Source organism: Perkinsus marinus, assembly GCF_000006405.1.
Source record: "Perkinsus marinus ATCC 50983 genomic scaffold scf_1104296945236, whole genome shotgun sequence".
NCBI classification, from domain to species: Eukaryota; Perkinsozoa; order Perkinsida; family Perkinsidae; genus Perkinsus; species Perkinsus marinus.
The window spans coordinates 88,689-111,998 of NW_003211193.1; the positions used below are offsets into that span (position 1 = coordinate 88,689).

Below are 23,310 nucleotides of genomic sequence, written 5' to 3' on the forward strand. Positions count from 1 at the left end.
GAAAACCAGAAATTGACTAGTCCAGTTAATTCGTCGAACTGTTTAAGCTTGCTGCCCTATTGATGTTATGTTGGTTCTTCTGAAAACCGCATGCCATATAAAGTGCCAACAGGATGTGGGAAATTGTTGGTACTAGTCAGGCTTGTGTTACTTAGTCTATAATGAGTGGTCGGCCGAAAGGGCGACCATCGACTGAAGCAGAGGACAAACTTTTCGAGAAATATAAGTATGTGCGGTTTGTAGAGCGGCAGAAGGTCGAGCGGAAGCTCAAAGGTTGCCGTCGGGAATTGGCTGAATGCATTCAGGGAAAATCCGAGGCGAATCCGGAGGAAATTCAACAGCGGATAAACGGCCATCTTGGAGACTTGCAGTACATAAAATTTTACCCACACGGGGAAAAGTACATATCCCTCTTCCCTAAGGATGGAAAATTAAAACCGCGTGAATCGGCGAAACAGAAGTCTATTCGGGAGTCTATACGGAACCGGCTGGAGAGTAAAAAGGAGATCGAGGAACGCACCTTGGAGAAACAAGAGACTAAGGAGACCGTGGAGAAACGTGAAACTGTTGATGATTTCTTCGCAGATGACGATAATGTACTAGCGTGGGAAATCCGGTGAATTCTTGGTCGTCTCTCACACATTCGATTTACTCATCGTTTACTCACCATAATGAGGTTGCCATCCAGGTAAGCGTATCTACTTCTTCTGTTGTTGGCAGGTCTCACCGAGACATGACGACTATCGGTCTAGTAAAGGAAAAGGCAAGGGTGAAGGGAAAGGAAAGGGTAAGGGCAAAGGAAAGGGTCGAGACGTAGCACCAGATAAGGGTCACGGCAAGGGATGGAGCCATGGAGCGAAACGCTCCCGGCAAACGGAGGAGCACATGGAGAGCTTCAAGGCTCGTAAGACAGCGGAGGTAATTGGGCGGAATGACGGAGGGTTGTTGATGGTAAATGTTGTACTCAATGGAGATAATCTTCTGGAGATTGTTAGACTGAAAAATGGTAGTATAGCGAACAGTAGTCATAAGTGGTAGTGAATGAGTCGCAAGGGACAGCCCGTACTACTGCGACAGTTTAAGCTCATTCTAGAAAGGACGTTCGAAAGTGTGTGACATGGGGATCGGTAGTTCCGGGATGAACTCCTTGATTTCCACACCTTTGCGGTCTGACGATCATTTGCTGTTTTCAGGACTCGAAGACGTTTGATGAGGAAGGAGGAGCGCCAGTCCAAGTCAATTCGAAGAACGAACCGGTAAGAGAAATGGGTTTCCAATGTGGAGTAGTAAATGACGGACTCAATAGAATTGAATCTGCTACAGAAATCAGCCCAGTCGACGCGTCACGATTTCAGTCCTTCTTGGAAATTATTGATCGCAATGTGCATCATCCTGGCATCAACTGTATAGTTGATAAAGTCACCGGACTCTTGTCTCTATCAGAAAAATAACTGAGTCATTGTACCGAAATAAGCTCAGGGCTCATTTGCATAGGCGAGTTCTTCAGCGCTGTTTTGAGTATCGCTTGCTGTCTTAGATATCCGCATTGAAGCAACTTGAAGCGCCATCGAATCACCCGTCCTGGGCTGCGAAGGCTGCTCCCTCACAGAGAGGCACTCTAACCAAGTTCGAAGGTGCTAGGACGACCTTCGACGACTCGGACAGTGATTGAGCGCCTTTCCCTACCAACGTCAAAAAGGTATAATTATCGTTTCCAGTTAACTTGGAACTGTTTTGTGAGTCGAAGAGTTAGAAGGCTCAGCAACGGTAATGATTCCCGTTGGTCTGACCAACTGCATTCTCATCGCCCATCTTCGTGAATGACACTGAGCCATGGAAATCAAAAGTTTCGATGAGGGGTGTTTGCACGGTACATTCACTAAGAAACTACAGTCGGTGGGTCCATATGAGTTCGGTGTTGGAATTGGTCGATCGGAGGCGCGTCTATACAATACACTCCTTCCCTGCCAAATCGAGAACTATCCTGATGGAACTATCCTATCGTGATGCTTCACTACATACTAAAAATGCATCGTGATGACACCGTCCATGACCTGCATGAAAGAAACTCGTGCGATGTGAAAGCCGAACGACTGTATCGACGCAACTCTTTCGATCAATACTCATCCACTCGTTATCAAGATAGCATGCGATACCGCGGCATAATCTCGAAATATTGCTCAGTTGAATAAACCTCATTGGCTGGGCGATTGGCCATCTACACAGCATCACAGTTGGCTTAATTCTCATAGTGAGCTACGCGAGTAACAAGCTTGCCTCCGATTGCATCCACCCTGATGTTTGGTCGGTGTCACACATGTCAAGCTTGAAAAGAACACATTGAGCTGCCAAGGATACATCAGACGTTCTAGGATATCCAACCTCGGCATTTGAACTCACTATCAACACAATTGTCTGCATATCAGCAATCGGAAAGACCCTGGAGGATCATCATGAGCTCATGCGACTAGCACGATGCTAGTGCGTAAGCGGGTACACCCACCGCTGTCAGTCTGGCGCGGCTTGCCCGCCTTCGCTCGTCAGTCTCGAAACCGCTCAGGTATCTCTGATGCACTCCAGACAGGTTTCGTATTTGGGTATAGCGTCCATGATCTCGTGATGTTGGGGCGCAACGTATCCTTCAACGCAACTCGGGCATATAAACACTTATACACTCGTTATCAAGACATCCTGCAGTGGCCAGGATTATATTAAAATGCGCTCACCGGACATTACAAAGCTTCATTAACCTAAATCGGCTACACATTCGGGCTGAGAGTAGTCTCGGAATCGGTCGTCTCCACAGAAGTAGCAACAACCTCATCGGTCATAGCAGCTGTGCTGACCGGTAGAGGGGACGTGATAGTAGTAGACTCAACAGGAGCATCGATCGTAGTCGTGACAGTCGCAGCCTTCGTGACCTGGGTGGTAGCATCAGAATCATCCTTGTCTCTACCGGGAGCTTCCCCAGCTGCCGTGCTTATGGTCACTTCGCCAGTCACAGGAGTTGCAGTAGTGACAGCAACCTCATCGGTCACAGCAGCTGTGCTGACCGGGAGAGGGGACGTTATAGTAGTAGTAGTAGTAGTAGTAGTAGTAGTAGTAGTAGTAGTAGTAGTAGTAGGCACAACAGAAACACTGATCGTAGTAGTGATAGTCGCAGTCTCAGTAGCGACCTGGGTGGTAGCATCAGAATCATCCTTGTCTCTGCCCGGAGCTTCCCCAGCTGCCGTGGTAATGGCCACCTCGCCAGTCACAGAAGCTGCAGTAGTAGCAGCAACCTCATCGGGCACAGCGGACGTACTGATCGGTAGAGGGGACGTGATAGTAGTAGGCTCAACAGGAGCATCGATCGTAGTCGTGACAGTCGCAGCTTCCGTGACCTGGGTGGTAGCATCAGGTCCATCCTTGTCTCTACCGTGAGCTTCCCCAGCCGCCGTGCTGATGGCCACTCCGCCAGTCACAGGAGCTGCAGTGGTGACAGCAACCTCATCGGTCACAGAAGCTGTGCTGACAGGGAGAGGGGACGTGATAGTAGTAGGCTCAACAGGAGCATCGATCGTAGTCGTGACAGTCGCAGCCTCCGTGACCTGGGTGGTAGCCTCAGAATCATCCCTGTCTCTGCCCGGAGCTTCCCCAGCTACCGTGGTAATGGCCGCCTCGCCAGTCACAGGAGCTGCCGTAGTAGCAGCAACCTCATCGATCACAGCAGCTGTGCTGACCGGTAGAGGGGACGTGATAGTAGTAGGCTCAACAGAAGCATCGATCATAGTCGTCACAGTCGCAGCCTCCGTGACCTGGGTGGTAGCATCAGAATCATCCTTGTCTCTGCCCGGAGCTTCCCCAGCTGCCGTGGTAATGGCCACCTCGCCAGTCACAGAAGCTGCAGTAGTAGCAGAAACCTCATCGGGCACAGCGGACGTACTGATCGGTAGAGGGGACGTGATAGTAGTAGGCTCAACAGGAGCATCGATCGTAGTCGTGACAGTCGCAGCCTCCGTGACCTGGGTGGTAGCCTCAGAATCATCCTTGTCTCTGCCCGGAGCTTCCCCAGCTACCGTGGTAATGGCCGCCTCGCCAGTCACAGGAGCTGCCGTAGTAGCAGCAACCTCATCGATCACAGCAGCTGTGCTGACCGGTAGAGGGGACGTGACAGTAGTAGGCTCAACAGAAGCATCGATCATAGTCGTCACAGTCGCAGCCTCCGTGACCTGGGTGGTAGCATCAGAATCATCCTTGTCTCTACCGGGAGCTTCCCCAGCTGCCGTGCTGATGGTCACTTCGCCAGTGACAGGAGTTGCAGTAGTGACAGCAACCTCATCGGTCACAGCAGCTGTACTGGCCGCTACTGTGGTATCGACAGTAGCTTCAGAACCAGTCGTACTCGTTGCTTCGGGAGCAGCTGTGGTACCTCCTTCGCTTGTAGTAGGCTCAGTAATCTCATCCGTGACTGCAGCAGAGGATGTCGAACCTCGGAGAGCTTCGGTCGGTTCACTCGTGCCGCAGAAGCATGATGCATCCGAGCCGAAGCAAGTGCTTGGCGTCTTCCAATACTTACAATACGACCCAGGGTAAGTCGTGGAACACTCTGTGTCGCAGTCAGCGGCGTTGCCCGTCACGAATTTGATGTCCTGGAAGGCACAGAGAGCTACTAGTACAGCGGAGACAGATCTTGAAGCTGTCATAGACAAATGCAAATGAGCGACGGAAAGCTGAGACTAACTTGATGACTAAGAAGGCACCCTTCGAGTGTGATGTGCACAAACACCAACTTACGAGCTGTCATGGCATGCGGGGTCGATAATAACACTGACTGTTTCTTTTTTGTTGTGGCGAGCATACGTATCGCCCACTCGTTTCACAAGATACTTTGCTCAGTGCGGTATGCACTCATTCTCCACGGAAGCTGACAAGCTTTTTAACGAAAGCCTCGTCGTGGAGTGGATTACACAATGACAGAGCAAATCTTGTCCCGTGGATGTGGATTGTTTTTTGAACTTCAGGAGGTTGACGGTTGAATTCTATTGAGAGACCGGCCCGGTAGATGATACTAAACAGTCATAACTCCGCAGTGGGTATGGTACATACCTAGTAGCAAGCGAATATAGGGATGGGTTTCCCTTCGGATAGGATCACTCGTCCCATTGGAGTTAATGTTAGACACTTTGGCCGAGTGGTTGAGACAGCAACATGGCTAACCGTTGTGGTTTGCACGCGGTAGTTCAAATCGCCGAGATATCGACCTCTGCGACCATCAACACATTGTTGATGAGTTGATGAGACCAAGTTGGTCTCGTCCCGTTGCGGGATGGTATTCCTCTTGCCGAAAAAGTAGTTCCGCTTCCGTCTTTAGTCTCATACGATGTTTGCGCAGTAGACAAGGTTAGTTGGGGGTGCCGTAATGGGTGTATCCCAAGCCGTACAGTTCAAATTCGGCACTTTTCAACTCGGGCAATCGGTGAATGCGTTTCACGATTTTCGAGCAGTTCAATTCCGGACAGTTGAAACCGGGGCAGAAACCGGCGACGAAGCCGTACCAATCCGGACAGACACCCTTCGGGCAGTGCCAACTGAGGCACTACTAAGCGATTCACTCGGCCAACTCAAGGACTGGGATAGTTAAATGAAACTTCACAAGTATCATCACGATATCATTCAATTATCGATATCACGGTATCACACAATTGTGTGCTCTCGTCAACAAAAAGACTTCACACGTTAGTCATTTATTCAATGCTCAGTCATAGATATCGTTCACGGTGATGAACACTTCATCAGAGGATAGGGTGGAAACTTGTGGATTCTCAGGCTGAGCTACCTTACCAGGGGACTTGCTCCTTTCAAGAGTAGCGCTACAGCTCCGGAGATACTGTATGTATTTCTCATCCACTAATCTGATGGGTGTCGCAGCCCAACACTTGCCGCCCTACTCCGGGAACGTCGCAGCATATGCTCTCTCCAAGGTACCTTCAGTGTTCTTTCTATTGGTGGTGACTTTACGAGAGCATCGCCTTGCTCTATTCTGGAGAACATCCTAGCGAACTCGTCGAACTTGTCCACTATGTTAGTAAAATAGAATAGAAAGTAGGAGTCGAAGTAACACACAGAGAATTTAATCTGTGGTGGAATGCCTCGCAAAGGTTACAGAGATTACCAGTTATAGAGAGCTGCTGCCCAGTGGTACAAGCAAAGGCTTATGATGGTCTGTGGCATTAGAGCTTGTATGGCTCGAATCATGCCACTTTCGAAATCAAGAATCACGTGTTCAATGTTGAGGCCATCTCCGAAGAGATAGCGGCATTTCTCATCAAGTAAATACGAAAAATCCACATAAAATTGCTTAGTTTTCGCTTGTAAAAAACACAGAATAACTGGCGAACCATAACTACTCTTCTTCACATGAATCCCATACAATTGGCGGAACAAACTGGAGGAACATTTGAAGGTGCCATCACAGTAGATTTTGACTCCACCCAAAGTGAAGTTTCAGATTCTCACGAGTGCCGAGACAAATGAATCTATTTCCCCGGAAGACAGTGTCGAACAGTAGTACTAGTGACGAGGGCTTAAGCGCCATGTAACGGTCGCAGAAGTTTATCAGGAACAAGACAAGAACAACGTACAAAATGTAGTATGGCTTTTTGGCGTAATGGTCAGACATGCTGATTAAGATTCTGGAGGTCGTGAGTCCGATCCCTCGCAGAACGAATGCGAGTAGCCAATTGGGAGGGCGCGCGCGGAGCGCGCCCGATTTTTTTCACTATAGTTTCGCGAATGATTCGCGAAACTATAGTGAAAAAAATCGGGTGGATGAGTTAACACTGCATGAGTTTGCACTGTATGGGATTAAAGTGCACGAGAGTTTTCCGTTACATTGTACGACTTTGGAATTGTCTGAGAAAACTCGCCTAATAGTGTCTGGGATTATATTGCCCGAAAGACGGTGTCCGAGCCGGGAATTGTACGAAAAAAAAGTGCCCGAGTTGAAAAGTGCCGAATTTGAACTGTACGGCTTGGGATACTACCGCCGTAATGACGATTCCTCACCGCGCGTTGCGGAAGATTCTTCGCGAGTCGCGAATCGCGACCATTATGGTGGCGTTCAATGACCGGACAGTATTGGTAATCGATACATAGCTGTTTTGAAGCTCATTTCCCCCAGGGAGAGATCATGCACCAGTCAGTGTTTACCTCCTTGACTAGCGATCGTCCCGCTGCGAGACGATCGCCGGAACTGCGAAGGCGACTCTTTTCAAAACCACCTCATTTTTAAGCCTGTACTGCGAGACTCTCGCAGTTCAGGCTTGAAGAGTTCAGCGTAGCTCACGGTCCTGTCCCGAAACTGGAGTCCAGTCTGGTCTACGTCCAGTCACTGGACGTAGGTTTACGAATTCCGTCGACATCGTTTCCGATTCCTGAATTACGGACCGCGGATTGCAGTGTGGTGGTTCGATCTGGCCTTCTGGAAGAATGAACCACGTTCAAGGAGCTTCACGTTTGCTGAGATCGCAACAGAAGAAGCTTATGCTGCGCTCATCCAAACCTCGCGGTTTTAGGAGATTCGTCGCTTCCCAAACTATGAGAAGTTTCACCTCAACACGCGAGAACCGATGTACAACAAGCCAGTCAGCGACATCGTTAAGCTACTATCCAGTGAGCCAACAGCACAGCTGACTTAACACTTTCGTGTTCAGCAGAAGTTGTGAGCCCCTGAGAATGCATGGATCCTCAGTGTTATCCTTTGGATGGCTTTTCTTAACTCATCAACCCCTGCGGCAGGGGCCCTGCCAGATCGGAGTAGAAACTCGCAACTGCAGAGGATATAGTAGCATATAGCTGCTCCGTCGTAGATGAGCAACCATGCTTAACTAAAACTTTGACCGACATGACTCGTCCGAGTTACTGACCGGAAATTTCTCGGCGAAAATTTCCCAAGTCGATGTTCTTAGGAAAGTATGAAGCCTCGGTACTTCTTCACACAAGAAGAGTGTGAAGAGGTACCGTTCTCTACACAAGCCGAATGCAAGTAGAATAATCACAAAATCCTCCTCCACCTCGTGATGCAAAACATGCACTGCGTTGTGAAAAATAACACAACACCAGAATCATGACGCAAATGACTAGCGACGAGTTCAAGAGACTGCAACTGACCTTATCAACGAACGAACCTTGACCCTATTTGAGGGCGAATTGAAAAAGCATGAGACTGTAACTGGGACTATAAGCGAACCTTGACTCCATCTGAGGACGAATTGAAAAAGCATGAGACTGGAACTGGAACGATAATCGAACCTTGACCCCATTTGAGAGCGGGTTGAAAAGTATAAGAGGCTGTAACTGAGCTTGTAAGCAAACCTTGACCTCTAGCACACGGCATAACCAAGCCGTCGCTGTCATCAATGACGACTCATCATAAACCATCCGGTACATATTAACGGGAGCGGACTGCAGCGATTCCGATTCGCCCTTGACTCGGCTGAAATTCAAAGTACCGGCCGACCAGAACAAAGTCTGGCAAGGTCCAAGTGTATCCCAGTGCAGTTTTGAGGCCGAGGGTGCAAAGCCCTGCTGTATCTCGGGCGTAGAGCAAGTTATTGATAAGTATTGGGACGTCGCCATTTGGATTCAGGCCCAATTCTAGATGCGGGAAGAACTTTCTATATGTACACTCGAACACGCAGACATCGAGCCCGGGAATATCCGTGCATTCAACCCTTGTCCCGGCGGCTGCCGACGCTTGAGCAAGAATATCATTCTTCAACCCACCTATGTAAAGGCCAGGGACAATCAAGCCTTGTGTACCACTGTCCACAATAGCAGCTCCATTAATACCTATAGTCTTAATGCCACTACCAACTTGCAAGGTACCGAGTGTGACAATATATTCTTGCTGGCTTCTGAGCTGGACGAAACGTAGGGGTGCCACATACAAGCTCGGATCGCCACCACCAAGGAGAACCTCTCCCACAGTTCGACCAGTATGCGGATCTGTCTTCAGGTACAGAGCGAAAGTATCACTTCCTAGCTTTGATCCCAGTTGTTTCACCAGAGACGGGTAGTCTGCCAATGGCTGTCTCCCTAAACCAACTGAGTTGACAGGCGGTATCAGGTCTACGGACGGCTGTTGACTGACGACCAATCCGAATCGGAGAGGTGCAGCACTAGTCGAACCAAAAGTCAGCTTTCCTGTCTTCCCTTTGATGCCCACAAAAGTGCCCTCCGAGTATGCGAGAGTTGTGGTAGGCCCTTGTGGAGCCGAACTCTGAACGCAGCCAGTTACGAGTTGGCTACAAGCTCCGGGTTGAGTGACTGCCTCGTACCATTGCTTCCATGTGAAAAACAGGTACGAAGTTCCAGTATCGACCAAAGCACGCATCTTCTGATCATCAACCGAGATATCAGCAAGCAGAGTAAACCCATATACTGGTACCATAGTGTACTCTGTATTCATCCTGACTACTTGGCCATACCCTCCAATGATAGATTGAGCCCACACCACAGCAAGAAGAGGGATACTATGCATGTCGGAGACGCAGCTTCTGTGGTGAAGTGAAGCACTCTGTGTTGTGCGAGAGTCAATGTCAGCTATGTGCGCGCAAGCTCTTTTTCGCGGCAGGACTTCTATCATAGGAGTTTTTGCACTCCGTTTTAACCTGTTTGGCGAGACCTCTCAGCTGTTAGCTCGAAGCTCCGAGACTCTACTGCGTGCGAGTTGACTCCGTTTGGCCATTATCAGCTAATCTAAATGGTTGATGGAAGTAAATTCATTTTTTTCACGGAAGCTGTGCAGAACCTACGGGGGGTTCTCGCTCGCTCATAAATCCCTGCGCGCACAAGTCATGATTACTTGTCACGGAACTTCGGTTTACATCCGCATAACTAACTACCTGCACCTGCGTTAGAGTTCGCACTGGTACAACGTTTCCGGCCCGTTTCACTCGCATTTCGTATTGCGAGTTATTTCTTTTTTTAGTCTATCTCGGACTCGTATTTGGGTACCGTCGGGTACCCTCGTAGCCGTCGGGTTTCGGGTTTTTGGTTTGATTTCTCCGTGTCACCACCTGCATCTCCGTGTCACCTGTAATGACTGTTCTTTTGAGAAACCTTGTTTACCTACTCGCAACTGCATAAGAGTGAGAGTTCAGGTGACGAGCGACTCATCCGGAATCGAGTTGACCACAAGATAATGAAGGGATGACTAGTCGACTTCGACGAGATGGTCTGAGATTTTCTCTCTCAGTCGTTAGCGTCTGCTTCACTTCTTTAATTTTATTTTTTTAATCTGTATAATTTGTCGTAGTCGTATAACTTACTCTTGTCATAACGTGGTTTTTTCCGTAATAGTTCCACATTGGGCGAACGAACTTTTCTCCGTAACTCGATTTGAACAAAAAGCTGTCCAAAGTTCACTGCAGACGTAATTGTGCAACTTTTTTTATGAAAATATTATAATCGATGAGTTCACATCCAAATTACTTAAATGACTACCAACGAAAAGTTATATAATATGATCTAGACATACTCAAAAGGCAACCATTTCAGGAGATAGCATTTCTAAAGGCAAAGAGGAAGGAGCGGCAGTCGATGATGATGATGGCATTTCCAGTGAACCTCAGTGGACTGCATATAAGAGTAATTTTTCGACAACCTGTCGGAAGCTTAGTCCCAGCAGCTCGCTTCGAGAACTTTTGCTGTCCATGAGGCTTCCGACAAATTTACGTCCAAAGTTGATGTGCCCAAAGGTCATCCCGGGTGACCGATTTTTGTGATAAAGTGTCCAAATTGCACAGAGAAAACCGAAGGGACTAAACAATGGAGAACTTCACGTAAATTCAGAACCTGTTATCACTCCTGTTTTATTACTCAGTATGATAGCCTAAAAATCGATTATGCGTTTCCGCGTTTCGCGCGCGCCCGTGGAAGAATCTACGCAAAATTCACCACCATTTTGTCTCTTCCTCCTCTTCCTCCTCTTCCTCTCTCTCTTCCCCTCTCCCTTCCTCCTCTTCCTCCTCTTCCTCCCGCTTCTCGTCGTCTTCCTATGAAGGGGAGTCCTCCTCCTCCTCTTCCTCTTCATCCTACGAGGCTACTTATGCCTCTGACACTTCTGAGGCCTCTGACGCCACCATGTCTACGACCGCCCCTTCGTCTTGCGGCTCTAACCACTCGGTGGCTTCTACTAGTAGTAGCGTGTCAGTGATCACTCTTAGTAGCGACAGCGACACCGCTACTATTCCTCTTATCATATTAGAGTGATCCATATACTAGTAGTTACTGTTTCTGTTTCTATTATTAGTCAAGTTGAGTTTCATATTCAATTAAGGTGTACTGTCGGATTAATCGGATTACGGTTACAATACTACTGAAATTCTCGTGGCGGTTTGGTGTGATGGGTGTTTCGGTTCGCGAACACGTTCCGTGCATGTTAGCAATTGGTGGTGACGGTAAGCAGGTCACCCTTTTTTGGACGCCATATCACGAAAATCGGTCACCCAGGAGGTCTTACTGATGGCTATGGCCTCATGATTGTTGTTGCATCGAGCGACACATGGCGCAAGTTGAGTGTCTCGGTCAAAATATGGTAGCTACTACTTTTCAGCGCCGCGTTGTCCAGTGGAGAAGCTGTATTGTGTTGTACCCGTGTGTGAGTACTTGTCCGCTCCAGTTGTTCAGAGATGCCTACCGCAGACGACTCGACTCTGCGCCGTCGTGCTGAGGGTCCAGTGGAAACTTCTGAGGGACAAGTCGATGGCAGTCCGGCAGGTAGTAGTCTCATACTGAAATCATTTCTAGTTGAATGTTCTTGACTCTCTCGGCTCCGTTGCTGTCAGCGACAATTTGACGGGTGGCGAATCAACTTGCTGGTCCTTTGTTTAAGTGTAGGGACAATGCGTGTTTGGTCAACTATGTGTGTTGGTGACAATATGGAAATTGTGATGGAATTTTGGTAAAGTATCGTTGGTTTTTGCATACTACTACCTTGAAGCTGAATTCCATTATGCAACTAGCGAACTTCTGAGCTCAGCTGAGAAAACCAAAGATATATTCCAACACTGCTTACGGTTGGGAATCACTATTATGCATGAACATTTCTCTTGCCATTGGAGACCTGTCGAGCATGGTGAGCGGTCCTCTCGAGTCCCCGCGGCTTTTTGGAAAATGTCCACAGTACCGAGACAGTCTTCTAGTCTTGAAAGATGCTCAGGTGCTGCCGAGGTCAATGACACGAGCGATGCTGCTGGTTTCGGTTACCCGTGTAAATGGTGGATTGCTGGCGGCCTGTTCTTAGCCCTGGAATTCTCATTAAAGTATCTCGCGCATGTTTACCGTCCTCAGAAGCTCATCACGGACATGTACGAATTCGCTTTAGTGAGGTATGAGAAATGACGTGTTTCAGTTTCGCACCAGTGGTCACCTTCGACATCACTTACACGGAAAATCGCCATTCGGCTTTCAGGTGAACTTGTGACTTCATCTGGAACGACATTGTTGGTGATTTTCAGTTTCGCGCGTCGGCTTAATCGCGATGTTTACCGATTCCTGATGGCCAGCTCGGTTTTCCTAGTGGTGGCTGGGTTTGTGTACTTCTTCTGTAAGAAGGATGTGAGCTGGCGCAACAAACTCGGAATGTTCCTTTTTATGTGTGGCGCTGTTGGGTGGGTTATGCCGCAAGACCAGTGGAGTGTAATGCTTTTGCGTGCAGGAACGGACTCGATCGGATTTTGCTGGGCGCTGTGGTCGACTATGTTAGTATCAGTGGCGGCTATCCTGAGCATTGGAGCAACTACTATCTGGCTTGGAACCTCAGTGACCTCGTTATTGATGCAGCTTTCGCTGTTCTAGTGTAGGCATGAGTTTTCACTTTATCGAGTTTATGTGTGTATTTGCAGATACCAGGCGTATCTCACGGAGAAAGCTACAGCTGAGGACTCGAAGAAAACTGATGAGAAGGAGACGACGCTCGCTGAATAGTCTACTTTTCCTTTTTTTCAAGTTTTTTTCGGGAGGTTGAGTTATCGATTTCAGATAGCTCTGTAGTGTATTCTTATAATGTTAGCCCGTCTCGAATGGCTGACTGCAAACGGGGAGCTCGAAGTCGCTGGAATCGATGTAGGAGTAGTGTACATGGTGTTTGCGTAAACCCCCTGGACGGTTAATAGATTTTCGTTGGTAATACAGCGGGCTGATCTGCTTCGTTTACTCCTAGGAGTCTTCCAGGGTTTCTACCACCATGTTACCGAATCAGAATCTCTTGGTTAGATAGGTCGATGCTGATGTGGTGATGGGTGGTGACGCTCGAGTGGGCTCCGTGGTCGATTTCGCCGGAAGTGAACATTAATCTCTGAGAGCCACTTTCGGTGAGCTAAGTTGGACTCAGACACAGCTCCTGAATCGGAAGTACACAGTGGAGGTGACTCGCTTGGCTTTACGGCTATTCGTGTGGGCGGCTGGATTTGATGACCATTGATGTGTTCTCCTTGCCGAGTATTACAGAATCCTCGATCAAGCAAGTAGGCGATTCTGGATCATTGAATTCCCATGGCGGCTTTTTCCTCACATACCGTTCGTTGGTCGTCTATTCCGAGAAAGAGTGGTATGCTGAGAAAACGCTTATTCGCACACTGACCATCTTGATTTTATGGGAGCTCCTGGGCTTCTCAGTCTCTGGTCATGGTTTGATAGACTGCGAGCCGGGAATGGGAAGAAGATCACGGGTATCCAAGGAGCGATTTTTTTTCTCGAAAAATTTTGAATTCTTTTCTCGATTTTTTTTTCTATTTTTCTTTTTTTTCCGAAAAATCTGTGTTTCTCGTTAGTGGATGAGAATTTTGAGCTGAAACTTCAACAGCGTATAGATATAATGATTAGCTATTACACATTGGAATGAAACTGTAATATTCGGAACCGTTACTGAGATATGAGGGTGAACGGAAAAATCACCACCCAGAACCGTGCAACTAAGCAGCTCAAATAACAATGCCACAGAAACAACTCCTGAGCGACTCGGAGAAAGCAGTATTAGTCAATAGACTTGCTGAGGGCGCAAACGTTATGTACTCACATGTTTTTCTTCTTGGTGATCCTGGTGCGCTTCCCTGCTACTTCTGGTCGAGAATACGTTTGCTGCGACCGACAAGAAGGGCAACACAAGATTAGGATAAGATTAGGAATGATATTAGTCAGGATACCCGTCAGTTTGGCAACACCCTGAACCCGATGTATCCTGACCGTTGACGGTACAACGCATCGATCATAGTTCTAAGCGCACAGGGCGGCTGGACTATGTGTATGGGAATTTGCCTTGTATGATGCGAGTTCAGCGTCTTCTTGAGCAAGTCGATTGTGTGTATGGGAATTCACCTTGTATGATGCGAGTTCAGTGTTTTCTTGAGCATGGCCGACTCCAACGTTGAGTATAAGTGCAAAGTTTGTGGCACAAGTGAGGACAGTCACTGTGAGTTCTCCATCCCGAGAAGACCACGTCAGCAGGTACCACGCTTTGCTGTCAGCTGTGTGAGCAGGCGTACTACTGTGGGGCTGAGTGCCAGAGGATCGACTGGCAACGAGGCCATGGAGTTGAGTGTAAGGTAGCAAGAAAACTCTTATGCTCATCAAGTTCAGCTTTTCCTAAGGGTGTGATAGCAAAGCGACAGTCAGTCTCAAAGGCTGGAAGGAAGAGCGTGTCGCGGTCGTCGGTTAAATCTTCTACTGGGAGTCGGTCGGGTTCTGTTGTAGAGCGACCAGCTCGTGAAACGGGACAGATTCCTGTGAAGTCTCCTGTCATCGGAGTTGACCAAGTCTTACTGGTATGAGGACTTATCGTCCATCGCTAAATAGGAGCAATGATAGGTTCTCCGTTATGGATTGCTGCAGCGATTCGGCTCCTTTAGAGCAGCTTTTGAGTGGTTTAAACATCACTATGATGGGAAGATGAATCTCGAGGAGTTCAAAAATACGATAGCGATGATGCGCCCTGGCGACATTCCGGGTCGACAGACCGTTCTCCCGCCAGGGGTGAGCTTTGTCCATGTTGGATCATTGCGATGAGACTATCATTGCCAGTGTTGGAATAAATGTTCGTATTCCTCAGCTGAGTCTAGAAGTTTCCTCACTAATCATAGAAGTTTACATACAAATTCGGGTGAAAGCGTACAGAAACCAATGATGATTTTCTCAGAGTTTCCACAAATGTCACCCATGTCTTCCCATGCCGATCATTGCTCGAGAAGTGTTTCATGCTGGTGTAGTGTGGGTGAATATGCACATGGAGGAACGTTGGTTTCTGTACCCTCCTACCCTAACTCGTGTATATTCTTCTATAGTTAGTGTGGAATCTCCTGAGCTCCGGTGAGCAAAGCGGATATGAATTTCAACACTGTTCAGGTGGCCCCATATGAGCTGTTCGAAGCTATGGACCCCGCGGGTTCCGGTGAGATAGATATCGCTGCTCTGATGCAAAGCTATTGGGATGTCGAGTACCGAGGGGCTTCTCGGGATCCAAGTAGACAGCGGCGGAGAGGCCCGACTTAGTCCGATCCGTTTCAGGCGACCGGGAAACTCTGACGTCTGAAAATGGTATGAGCTCGGGGAACTTGAGACGCAGTCATCGTATTGCTGCAGTTCTGGCCTTCCGAAATGCGAGGTATTCTCGTACATTGTTGGTGTGTTACCTGAAGAGGTCTTAGATACGACGATGCTATTGTGAATGCTAAACAAGCGCTTCGTGGCACAGCTGGGGCGGTGGACTCACCAGAGGCAGCTCTAGTTGAGCTCCTCCTGTTGTCGCGTGCATATGCGGCGAGCAATCAGCACGACTTGGGAGCGGGATTCGTCAATAGCCTGACGATCGCGGTAGGTGGGCCTTGGGATGACTTCTTTCAAACTACTGTTGCCTCTGAGCTTTGTTTGGTTCGATTCCATCGGCCCTCCGCACACACCTCTGCTGAGCGTTAAGAATCACATCAGTACCCGGTGGGCGACGGCGAAAGGGCGGCCTCGATGGCCAATCTGCCTTTACATGTTCGGGCGAGTCTAGAATGCAACATAGCTGAGATATGTGAGATGTACGGTAAACACTCAGAAGCCGAGGCCTACTATCAAAAGTAGCTACTTTGCCGAGGCATTTGCTACTCGACCCAGACCAGGTATATAACGACAGTAACTCGAGGGTTCGGTGCGGAGAGTCTCGCTGCTGGGGACGCCTTCAACTTGGTGAGCTTGACCGACTTAGGCAGGCTCGGTCCATGATTTCCGACCAGGTTGCTTGCTTTCAACTCAAACGAGGTGGTGGTAAATCAGGACAAACCAACGAACACCTGTCGGAAGCTCTCGTGAGTTGTGATCGACTCTTGTAAACGACCTAACATTCCATCAAGATTCTAGCTCGGAAGTGCTTGGTCATTCGAGAGAAACTTCTGCCGTATCCGAGCCTACACGTTGCGGACAGTCACTGCAACGTTGCACTACTGGCGAGATGCTTGCAGGGTTATCTGAGACTTAGTCGTATACTGAGTTACACTGCACTCAGACCCTGGCCTCGCGGTGCAGCATCTCCACAAGGCGCTGGCCATACGAGAGGCCATCTTTGGGGTTGATAGCCTGCCAGTAGCCGATGTGAAGTATTCGGGCATCGCAGGGTGCAGCGTTGGAATATGTGTTTGATTTCCTCAGCTAAGGTTGAGAGTTTCCTCGCTAAATATGCACCTTAATATACGAATCCGTGTAGAAATGTACAGGAATCAATGAAAATTTCCCCCAAAATTTCCTCCAAGAATTTTCGTATTGTCATCACCAACGTTTTCCCACAGTGTCGCGGGGTGCAGCGTTGGAATATATGTTCGCTTTCCTCAGCGGAACTCAGGAGTTTCTTCACTAATAACAAGAGTTTATATATGAATTCCGGTAGAAGTGTACAGAAACCAACAAGAATTTCCCAAGAATTTTCTCACAATTTTCATATTTTCACCAACACATTTAGTTGACCATGTGCATATTTTCCCCACTAGGAGTGCAATTCGTCGATACCCCAGTAACAGATACAGTCTCGGTTTGGCGTTGTGTGCCCAGCAGCAACCGCCGTCGAAATCCGCCCTGGGGTTCCTAGTTGCAGCTCAGACCACTAGAATCAGGGAACTTGGTCCGAAACACACTGATAGTGTGCTGGCGACAGAGGTCAATCCACTTTGCGCGAGACGAGTCTTACCGAGCTGTGGCGTATAGGCGGTAGAGAAAGCGAAACGCATTACGGCGGATCTGTCGCTAAAAGTGGGCGCAGATTTAGGAAAGGAAAACGACTCGGCAGACTCTGGTAGAAAGTCGATCAAAGTCCGTTACTTGCATTGCTCTTAGGAGCTCACCGTGAGTCGATAGAGCTCCCCGTAGTACAGTTGCCAGCGCCGAACGGCGAGGGCTGGGTACTCAACCCTGCTGCGGCTGCATTGTTCACAGCCCACGAGATACCGCTACCACAGATTGATGCTTCTGGCTCTCCCGTTTGGCCTATAGACGTGAGTTCGTGCGGGCATCAACTTAGTTGACCATCTGCAGTTCCGATCGTCTGGTCGGCCGAGACCAGTGTTGCCTCTGATGAAACAGGAGGGTACACCAGTACGAGTGGGAGAGGCGGCAGCAATGGTTGTGAACCCATGCCTTGTCACTACGTTGCATGGTATTCAACCGAGTCAAAGCCACGACTTCGACTCGGTTAAAAGGTCCTTTATCGAACCGAGCAGGAGATGTGAAAGGAACTCTGACGGTTGCTAAAGTCCGGCTCGGCGTTAATAACGTCGGAGTGGACGCGTTAGATTCGAAGGGCCAACTAGTTGGCTATTTCGAGTGAGTTGTGGTACTCACGGCTAGTGGTTATCTACTACAAGGTGCACGGTCCCGATGGACAGCATCAATTGGGATCTGGGTCGACATCTTAGCCGTCTGGAAGAGTACATACAGCAAGGTGCTGAGCAGCTGTCTCAAGACGACTGGTATGAAGTCTTCCTATTCTTGTAAGCTGCAGTATCGGCACTATCCGATAGCATAGCGCTGCCCGGATAGGTCTCTTGATGACCCCGTATTATGTAGCTCTATGTGGGATACAGATGCATGGTGCTCTCCCTTGGGTCGGGACTTACAGCTAGCTCGTGCCCACCCCGCGCTGCTGGACTACGGCACTGCAGTCCGGGACTTGTCCTCGACGATCGAGTTGCGGTTACACTGCATGTAAGGTTTTGTCGATAGACGCTGTTGATGTACCTCGACGAAGGTATGTTAACTATTTCTGCACGAGCCAGGAGAAAGACCGAGTTCTTGAGGATTTGAAACTGATCCTTGAGGCGACGCGACAGTTGAGGGAGAGTCAGAAACTCTCGACTATACTCCAGGTTGGAGTTGTCACTACGTGGTGGCACTTCCGGGTTTTAAAAGGTCATTGTGAAGGTGGGCCGAGCCCTCAAGAGTGACGGAGGTGAACGAGGTGCTGCTGCCCAAGGATTGAAGTAAAATGAGCAGTGTGGGGGGAAAATACGCACATGGCCAACTACATGTGTTGGTGACGATATGAAAATTCTGAGGAAATTGCTGTGATTCTGTACACTCGTAGCCGAATGAGAGAAGCGGACATACATCCCAACGCTGGAGTGGCTCGATACTTCAGGTTATCAGTTGTATTCGACCTCGTGAACATCGAGGGAGAAAACGTGTCTTTGATAGAATACCTAGTCCAACAGCTGCGGGATCGGCGACCATCGTTGCTACAGTTCGAGGACGAGCTCAACAAGGCAACGGCTGAGGCCATCGACGTGTGGTGAGCCGTGCTCAGGTGTTGGATAGTGACCGGCTACGAGTCACAGATGTCTTTGACTTTGTTGGCAAGTTCAGAAGCATCGTAGGGACTTTGAGTACAGTGGTTGTCCACCGTGATATCGTCACCAACAAGGGCGCCCACAGGCACGCCAGCGGCTGACACGGCGGCTGCGCGAACAGGAGAAGGGGCCCTAGCCGAAGGTCTGCAACGCGCAAGGGCGTTAGGCGAACAAGCAGTAGATGAATTCGATGCGCTGTCGACTGCCATTGAGGAGCAAACTCAAGTCCGGAGCTGGAAACGAGAGGGCATTACTGCTTTATCTCAGGGTATGCTTGTGAGCCTTGGAGCTCGTAGTAAGCCTTCCGCTGCGAAACTGTCGGACACGTGGCCATCCATGGTGATGTTTGAGAGTTGGTCCATGCCAAGATTGGGCGTTTCAGCTCCAAAGTACGCTGGAGAAAATCGCTGACCTGCTCAACCGCATGTCGAATGTGGCGAATAACATGAACGAAGAGTAAAGGGTTTGTGTACGTGCTGGAATGATGATGCTCCGGATCAGGTACAGCGAGGTATCAGAAGAGTGGGGGCCTGAGGGCAGCGATGATAACGAGGATGCTACTGAGGAGGAGTCTTCTGGGATGGAAAGCAGTAGTCTTGACGCGTGACTTCCTGGTCATGATTTCAATGTGATTTGGTCGACTGTTGGGTTCACGCACGATGGGGATTTCATTCATCGGTGTTTCGATTCTCTTTATGGCATTCTGATGCCGTACATAGACTGCACAACGAGTCTGAGTGCGAGCCACGATGTCCTCACTGAAAGTCTCGAGAATGAACAAGTCGAGTTGGTCGGCGGCCGCCTTCTGGACTTCCGCCAAGTGACCACTGAAATCCACGGCCCGTGTGCGAGACTGTGGGAGTGCGCGATAGTCATGGCACGTTTCCTCTCATTCACTAAGGAGGTGTCCGACAAGCATTTTGCTATCGAGCTCGGGTGTGGCTTTGGTGCTCCGTCAATGGCGATAGAGGACACGGTGGAAAGAGTGGTAGCGACAGACCTGCCGGAAGCTGTGGAATCGTGTCAAGCTAGGGAGTGGCATGCGCTCGACTGGGCCTCACCGGATCTCGGTTGGGTAGAGGACGACTCGATTGACCTCGTCATTGCAAGTGATGTTGTCTATAATGTCGATGGTGTGCAGTTGTTCCTTGACGTACTGATCGCGTTGCGGCCGAAGTTGAAGATGGACGTTTGCATGTGAGTTCGATAAACTAAAGCAATCGAGACTGTGTGTAGGTTCATGACGCATAAGCATCGGCATGACGACGTAGACGAGCTCCTCGTGGAAGGCCTGATAGCCGCGGGTTGGGACGGCGAGGAAATGCCGATTGACGAGTGGCCGGAGATGGAGGGTTACGTTCATCCAGCTATCGATTTATGGAAACTTACTTTATCACATTCCACACCTTGAGTTTCTCCTATCGAGCTGGTGATTCGAGTTGTTACGACGTCCTGGTAGATTCGTTCAGAACATATCACTGTTCATAATCCAACTCAGCAAAGTATGGAGGTTATGCCCTTCTTTGGGATGCCTCTTTTCCAATCGTTTCGAGATTACTCTGCTAAGTTAGTAATTACGATGTACCTACTATGACTTCGCGACTTGGGAGAAGGGTCGCGCTGTGATGAGAAAAGCACAGGGACTCCTAATTGTGGACTGATAGTCATACGATTACATTCCCGCTGTGCCAACTGATATGCAAGTGCAGGCAGCGACCGGGCAGCGACTATGGCTGGATGGTCCTTCAGTATGTTCATCCAATGTCACCGCCTCTCGCATCGCCTCCACCAGCTCGAGATTTCATAGTCGACATCGTAGCTCCTACTCGCCGGAATACGATCATTACATACTTCATAACAGGCTGGGGTAAGGCTGTCTGATATTATCATGTGTGGTGTCTAGAAACTCCCGCATAAGTGAGATTTCCTCAGTCCCTGGCCAATTCTTCAACACCACGCCGTTGTCTAGTCGCTATCGACCATCTCATGGAGGATACTCGAATGCCCATCGCCACTGGCGGCCCCGACCCTCAGGGTCTCAACCATTGGGTGAGCCCACCCAGATCTATGCTTGAACTTATTCGGTTCTTGCAGCAATACGCGGTACCGCTGACTGAGTTGTCTCGGATATAACAAGTGTCGACTACTGCTTATCAATCTTCCTCACCAGTTGCGGCCGGATCGCCTGTGCTCAGTCTGAACGATGTCGATTTATCCATTCAGTGTTGTTGTGTTCGAGCTATCATGCATCCTTCATCCATCAGACCAGCGGAAATACCATCAAGCCTACCAGTTCATCTGGTTTCCGCGCTGCGAGCAAGCGATCAATAATTTTAATGGTAGAGGATTACATTCCGAACTCGAAAGGTAACTGTATCTGCTCCTACATCTATTGATGTTGTGTTCACTGCGTTGGGCCGAATGATTCGATAACTTTATTTGCTAAAAGCGAATCAAGCTACGACAGTAGACGTATCATGCATATCCATACGTTGCTCATTCCCAGCGACCCAACAATGTTTCAGATCAGTATTTCGAATTCGCCGACGGCGTTTTCGAGACAGCTTCAAGCGTCATACACTGTGAAACGAAACACCAGAAAAGCAATGAACTGAAAGTGATTTTAACAGACTTGAAGTCATACGGCCTCAGCTGACACCTAATGAGTGCTGCTTTTCGCTCCAACATCTGAAGCCTATCCAAATGCATTATCCATATATTTGCGAAATTGATGAAAATTAACCGAACCGCTGTGATGATGATGCAATTGATGCCTCAAGGATCCCCCAAATATCCAAGGCCACGCCCTATGACCATCCTACCCACTGTGTTCTTCGATGAGCAAATAAGTAACGATGAGATTGTCAATGTATCGAGATAGGGGGTGTTTGGTGGAGACCATCGGCAACGGGGTGAAGTGCTGTACGGCGATGTTGACCAACACCTGAACCGCTCCAGAGAGTACTGAGAAAGTAGTTACCATGATGTGGATGATATAAAGATACCGACCAGGTCGGAAACAAATCCGGCCTGTGAAAACTGTGGTGCACCGGGTAGGGCAGAGCGTCATACAATAACACACCAACGGACAAGACATGCAAATGAGCCTCATAGACCTTCGGGTTTTCAAGGAGAAGATGGATGTATATTAACAAGGGGTATCCTCAGACATTTGAACAATACCATTACCATACTTCCTGGTGATGAGCTGATGTCGCTGAATCTCCATCAATCTTAGGACAACTGAACGTCCACAGATTGACACAAACTGTCGACTAAATAGCGAATCCCATCACCGACAAGAGCGCTTTTAACATGAGAAATTCGTGCAATTTCACATTGAAGACCAGCCAAAGTTATGCTGCAGGGAAGTCGCAAGGACATGACAAAACTTATCGACCCAAGAGAGCGGCAGACAAAAACTACCGCATTCCCAGATCGATTTAAAATTCTGCCCGAATGATCAATAATTCACTCGCTTCTGAGAATATACCCTCTTCTAACCGTTTACCGACTGAATTCAGTGAATTATCCAAAACTTTTACCAAATACTGGACTTTCTAGGAACTAAACAGTTATCGTCTAGTTAATGAGTTGATCAGTCGAAACTATCTCCGTTTTGACTATGCGAGACGGATCCGTAACCGATCCAATTATATTGATCTCAACGCAAGCCGCAATTCACCGAATTTAGGATGTCCCACACTCGTTAGATCATTTCAAAAGTCACTTAGTCTCTGACGATTCCCTGCCCGATTGCTATGTTTTTGGGAACTGACCTGGAAATGCTGTAGTAGAACGGGCACGAGCGTACCAAGTCAGCCGATGAACGCAACACCGCGATAATGCAGAAACGCCTTCTCTCAAGTTTATACAAACGAGGAAGTACTCAATCAAGCATCACATGGCTGGTTTATGGTTTTTAGGGCAGATCAAAAATGTTCAACTAACCTGAGACTTTCATGACTCGTCGATTCTGAGCGGCTTCGAATTGTAGATCAACTATCCACTTTGCAGCAAGGCTGCCGATGACACTGCCGGTGAGGCCAGCAGCAGCCAAGAGAACTCTAAAGAGCGTAAGATGCAATACCGTAACATGGTGGAGTCTCACTTCCTTTCGGTGTCTGCTACTCGCGAGTTCGTGTATCCTCTAGCACAGCCGATGAGAAGCCTCGACCCAACCGCGCCACCAACGGCGGATGCAACAGCACGTTTCCGCTGCAGATCGATAGACGCTGGCGATACACCTAAACGAGCCGATAGATATAGTTTTATCCGCCGCAGTCCTACTAGGACCCGAGCTTAACCCGACTCATTGGAATGGCGACTCACTGCGGGCGCACTCGAATAAGGGTCAGTAGTCGATGTCGGTGCGAATTTCTCGTGCTCTCACCTTCGGCACCTTCACCGTTCTCCAGTTTGTTAACCGGCTGCATGTAGCAGCTGTGTGGAT

The 23,310-nt window shown here is 48.8% G+C and overlaps 7 protein-coding genes across 7 annotated transcripts; 5 read left to right on the forward strand and 2 right to left on the reverse strand.

Moving 5' to 3' along the window:
* Positions 1–161: 161 nt before the first annotated feature.
* Positions 162–1,672, forward strand: Pmar_PMAR002299 (conserved hypothetical protein; the record flags this gene model as incomplete). Its single annotated transcript, XM_002779855.1, has 4 exons — positions 162–596; positions 721–918; positions 1,194–1,256; positions 1,538–1,672. The coding sequence occupies 4 exons, from the start codon at positions 162–164 to the stop codon at positions 1,670–1,672; spliced, it is 831 nt and encodes a 276-aa protein (XP_002779901.1).
* Positions 1,673–2,759: 1,087 nt separating this feature from the next.
* Positions 2,760–4,685, reverse strand: Pmar_PMAR002300 (conserved hypothetical protein; the record flags this gene model as incomplete). The annotated part of the gene is made up of 1 exon (XM_002779856.1): positions 2,760–4,685. One exon carries the CDS (start codon positions 4,683–4,685, stop codon positions 2,760–2,762), a length of 1,926 nt encoding a protein of 641 aa, XP_002779902.1.
* Positions 4,686–5,897: 1,212 nt separating this feature from the next.
* Pmar_PMAR002301 (hypothetical protein) lies at positions 5,898–6,315 on the forward strand (the record flags this gene model as incomplete). Its single annotated transcript, XM_002779857.1, has 2 exons — positions 5,898–5,963; positions 6,217–6,315. The coding sequence occupies 2 exons, from the start codon at positions 5,898–5,900 to the stop codon at positions 6,313–6,315; spliced, it is 165 nt and encodes a 54-aa protein (XP_002779903.1).
* Positions 6,316–7,149: 834 nt separating this feature from the next.
* Pmar_PMAR002302 (pepsin A precursor, putative) lies at positions 7,150–9,433 on the reverse strand (the record flags this gene model as incomplete). Its single annotated transcript, XM_002779858.1, has 3 exons — positions 7,150–7,234; positions 7,263–7,331; positions 8,493–9,433. 3 exons carry the CDS (start codon positions 9,431–9,433, stop codon positions 7,150–7,152), a joined length of 1,095 nt encoding a protein of 364 aa, XP_002779904.1.
* Positions 9,434–11,658: 2,225 nt separating this feature from the next.
* Pmar_PMAR002303 (Lipoprotein signal peptidase, putative) lies at positions 11,659–12,991 on the forward strand. Its single transcript, XM_002779859.1, has 6 exons — positions 11,659–11,763; positions 12,206–12,353; positions 12,398–12,457; positions 12,504–12,656; positions 12,704–12,844; positions 12,891–12,991. The coding sequence occupies exons 1-6, from the start codon at positions 11,676–11,678 to the stop codon at positions 12,970–12,972; spliced, it is 672 nt and encodes a 223-aa protein (XP_002779905.1). The 5' UTR covers positions 11,659–11,675; the 3' UTR covers positions 12,973–12,991.
* Positions 12,992–15,411: 2,420 nt separating this feature from the next.
* Pmar_PMAR002304 (hypothetical protein) lies at positions 15,412–18,495 on the forward strand (the record flags this gene model as incomplete). Its single annotated transcript, XM_002779860.1, has 8 exons — positions 15,412–15,502; positions 15,547–15,643; positions 15,687–15,856; positions 17,733–17,835; positions 17,877–18,002; positions 18,079–18,216; positions 18,260–18,377; positions 18,421–18,495. The coding sequence occupies 8 exons, from the start codon at positions 15,412–15,414 to the stop codon at positions 18,493–18,495; spliced, it is 918 nt and encodes a 305-aa protein (XP_002779906.1).
* A 1,068-nt stretch (positions 18,496–19,563) lies between these two features.
* Positions 19,564–20,058, forward strand: Pmar_PMAR002305 (hypothetical protein; the record flags this gene model as incomplete). Its single annotated transcript, XM_002779861.1, has 1 exon — positions 19,564–20,058. One exon carries the CDS (start codon positions 19,564–19,566, stop codon positions 20,056–20,058), a length of 495 nt encoding a protein of 164 aa, XP_002779907.1.
* Between the last annotated feature and the right edge of the window lie 3,252 nt (positions 20,059–23,310).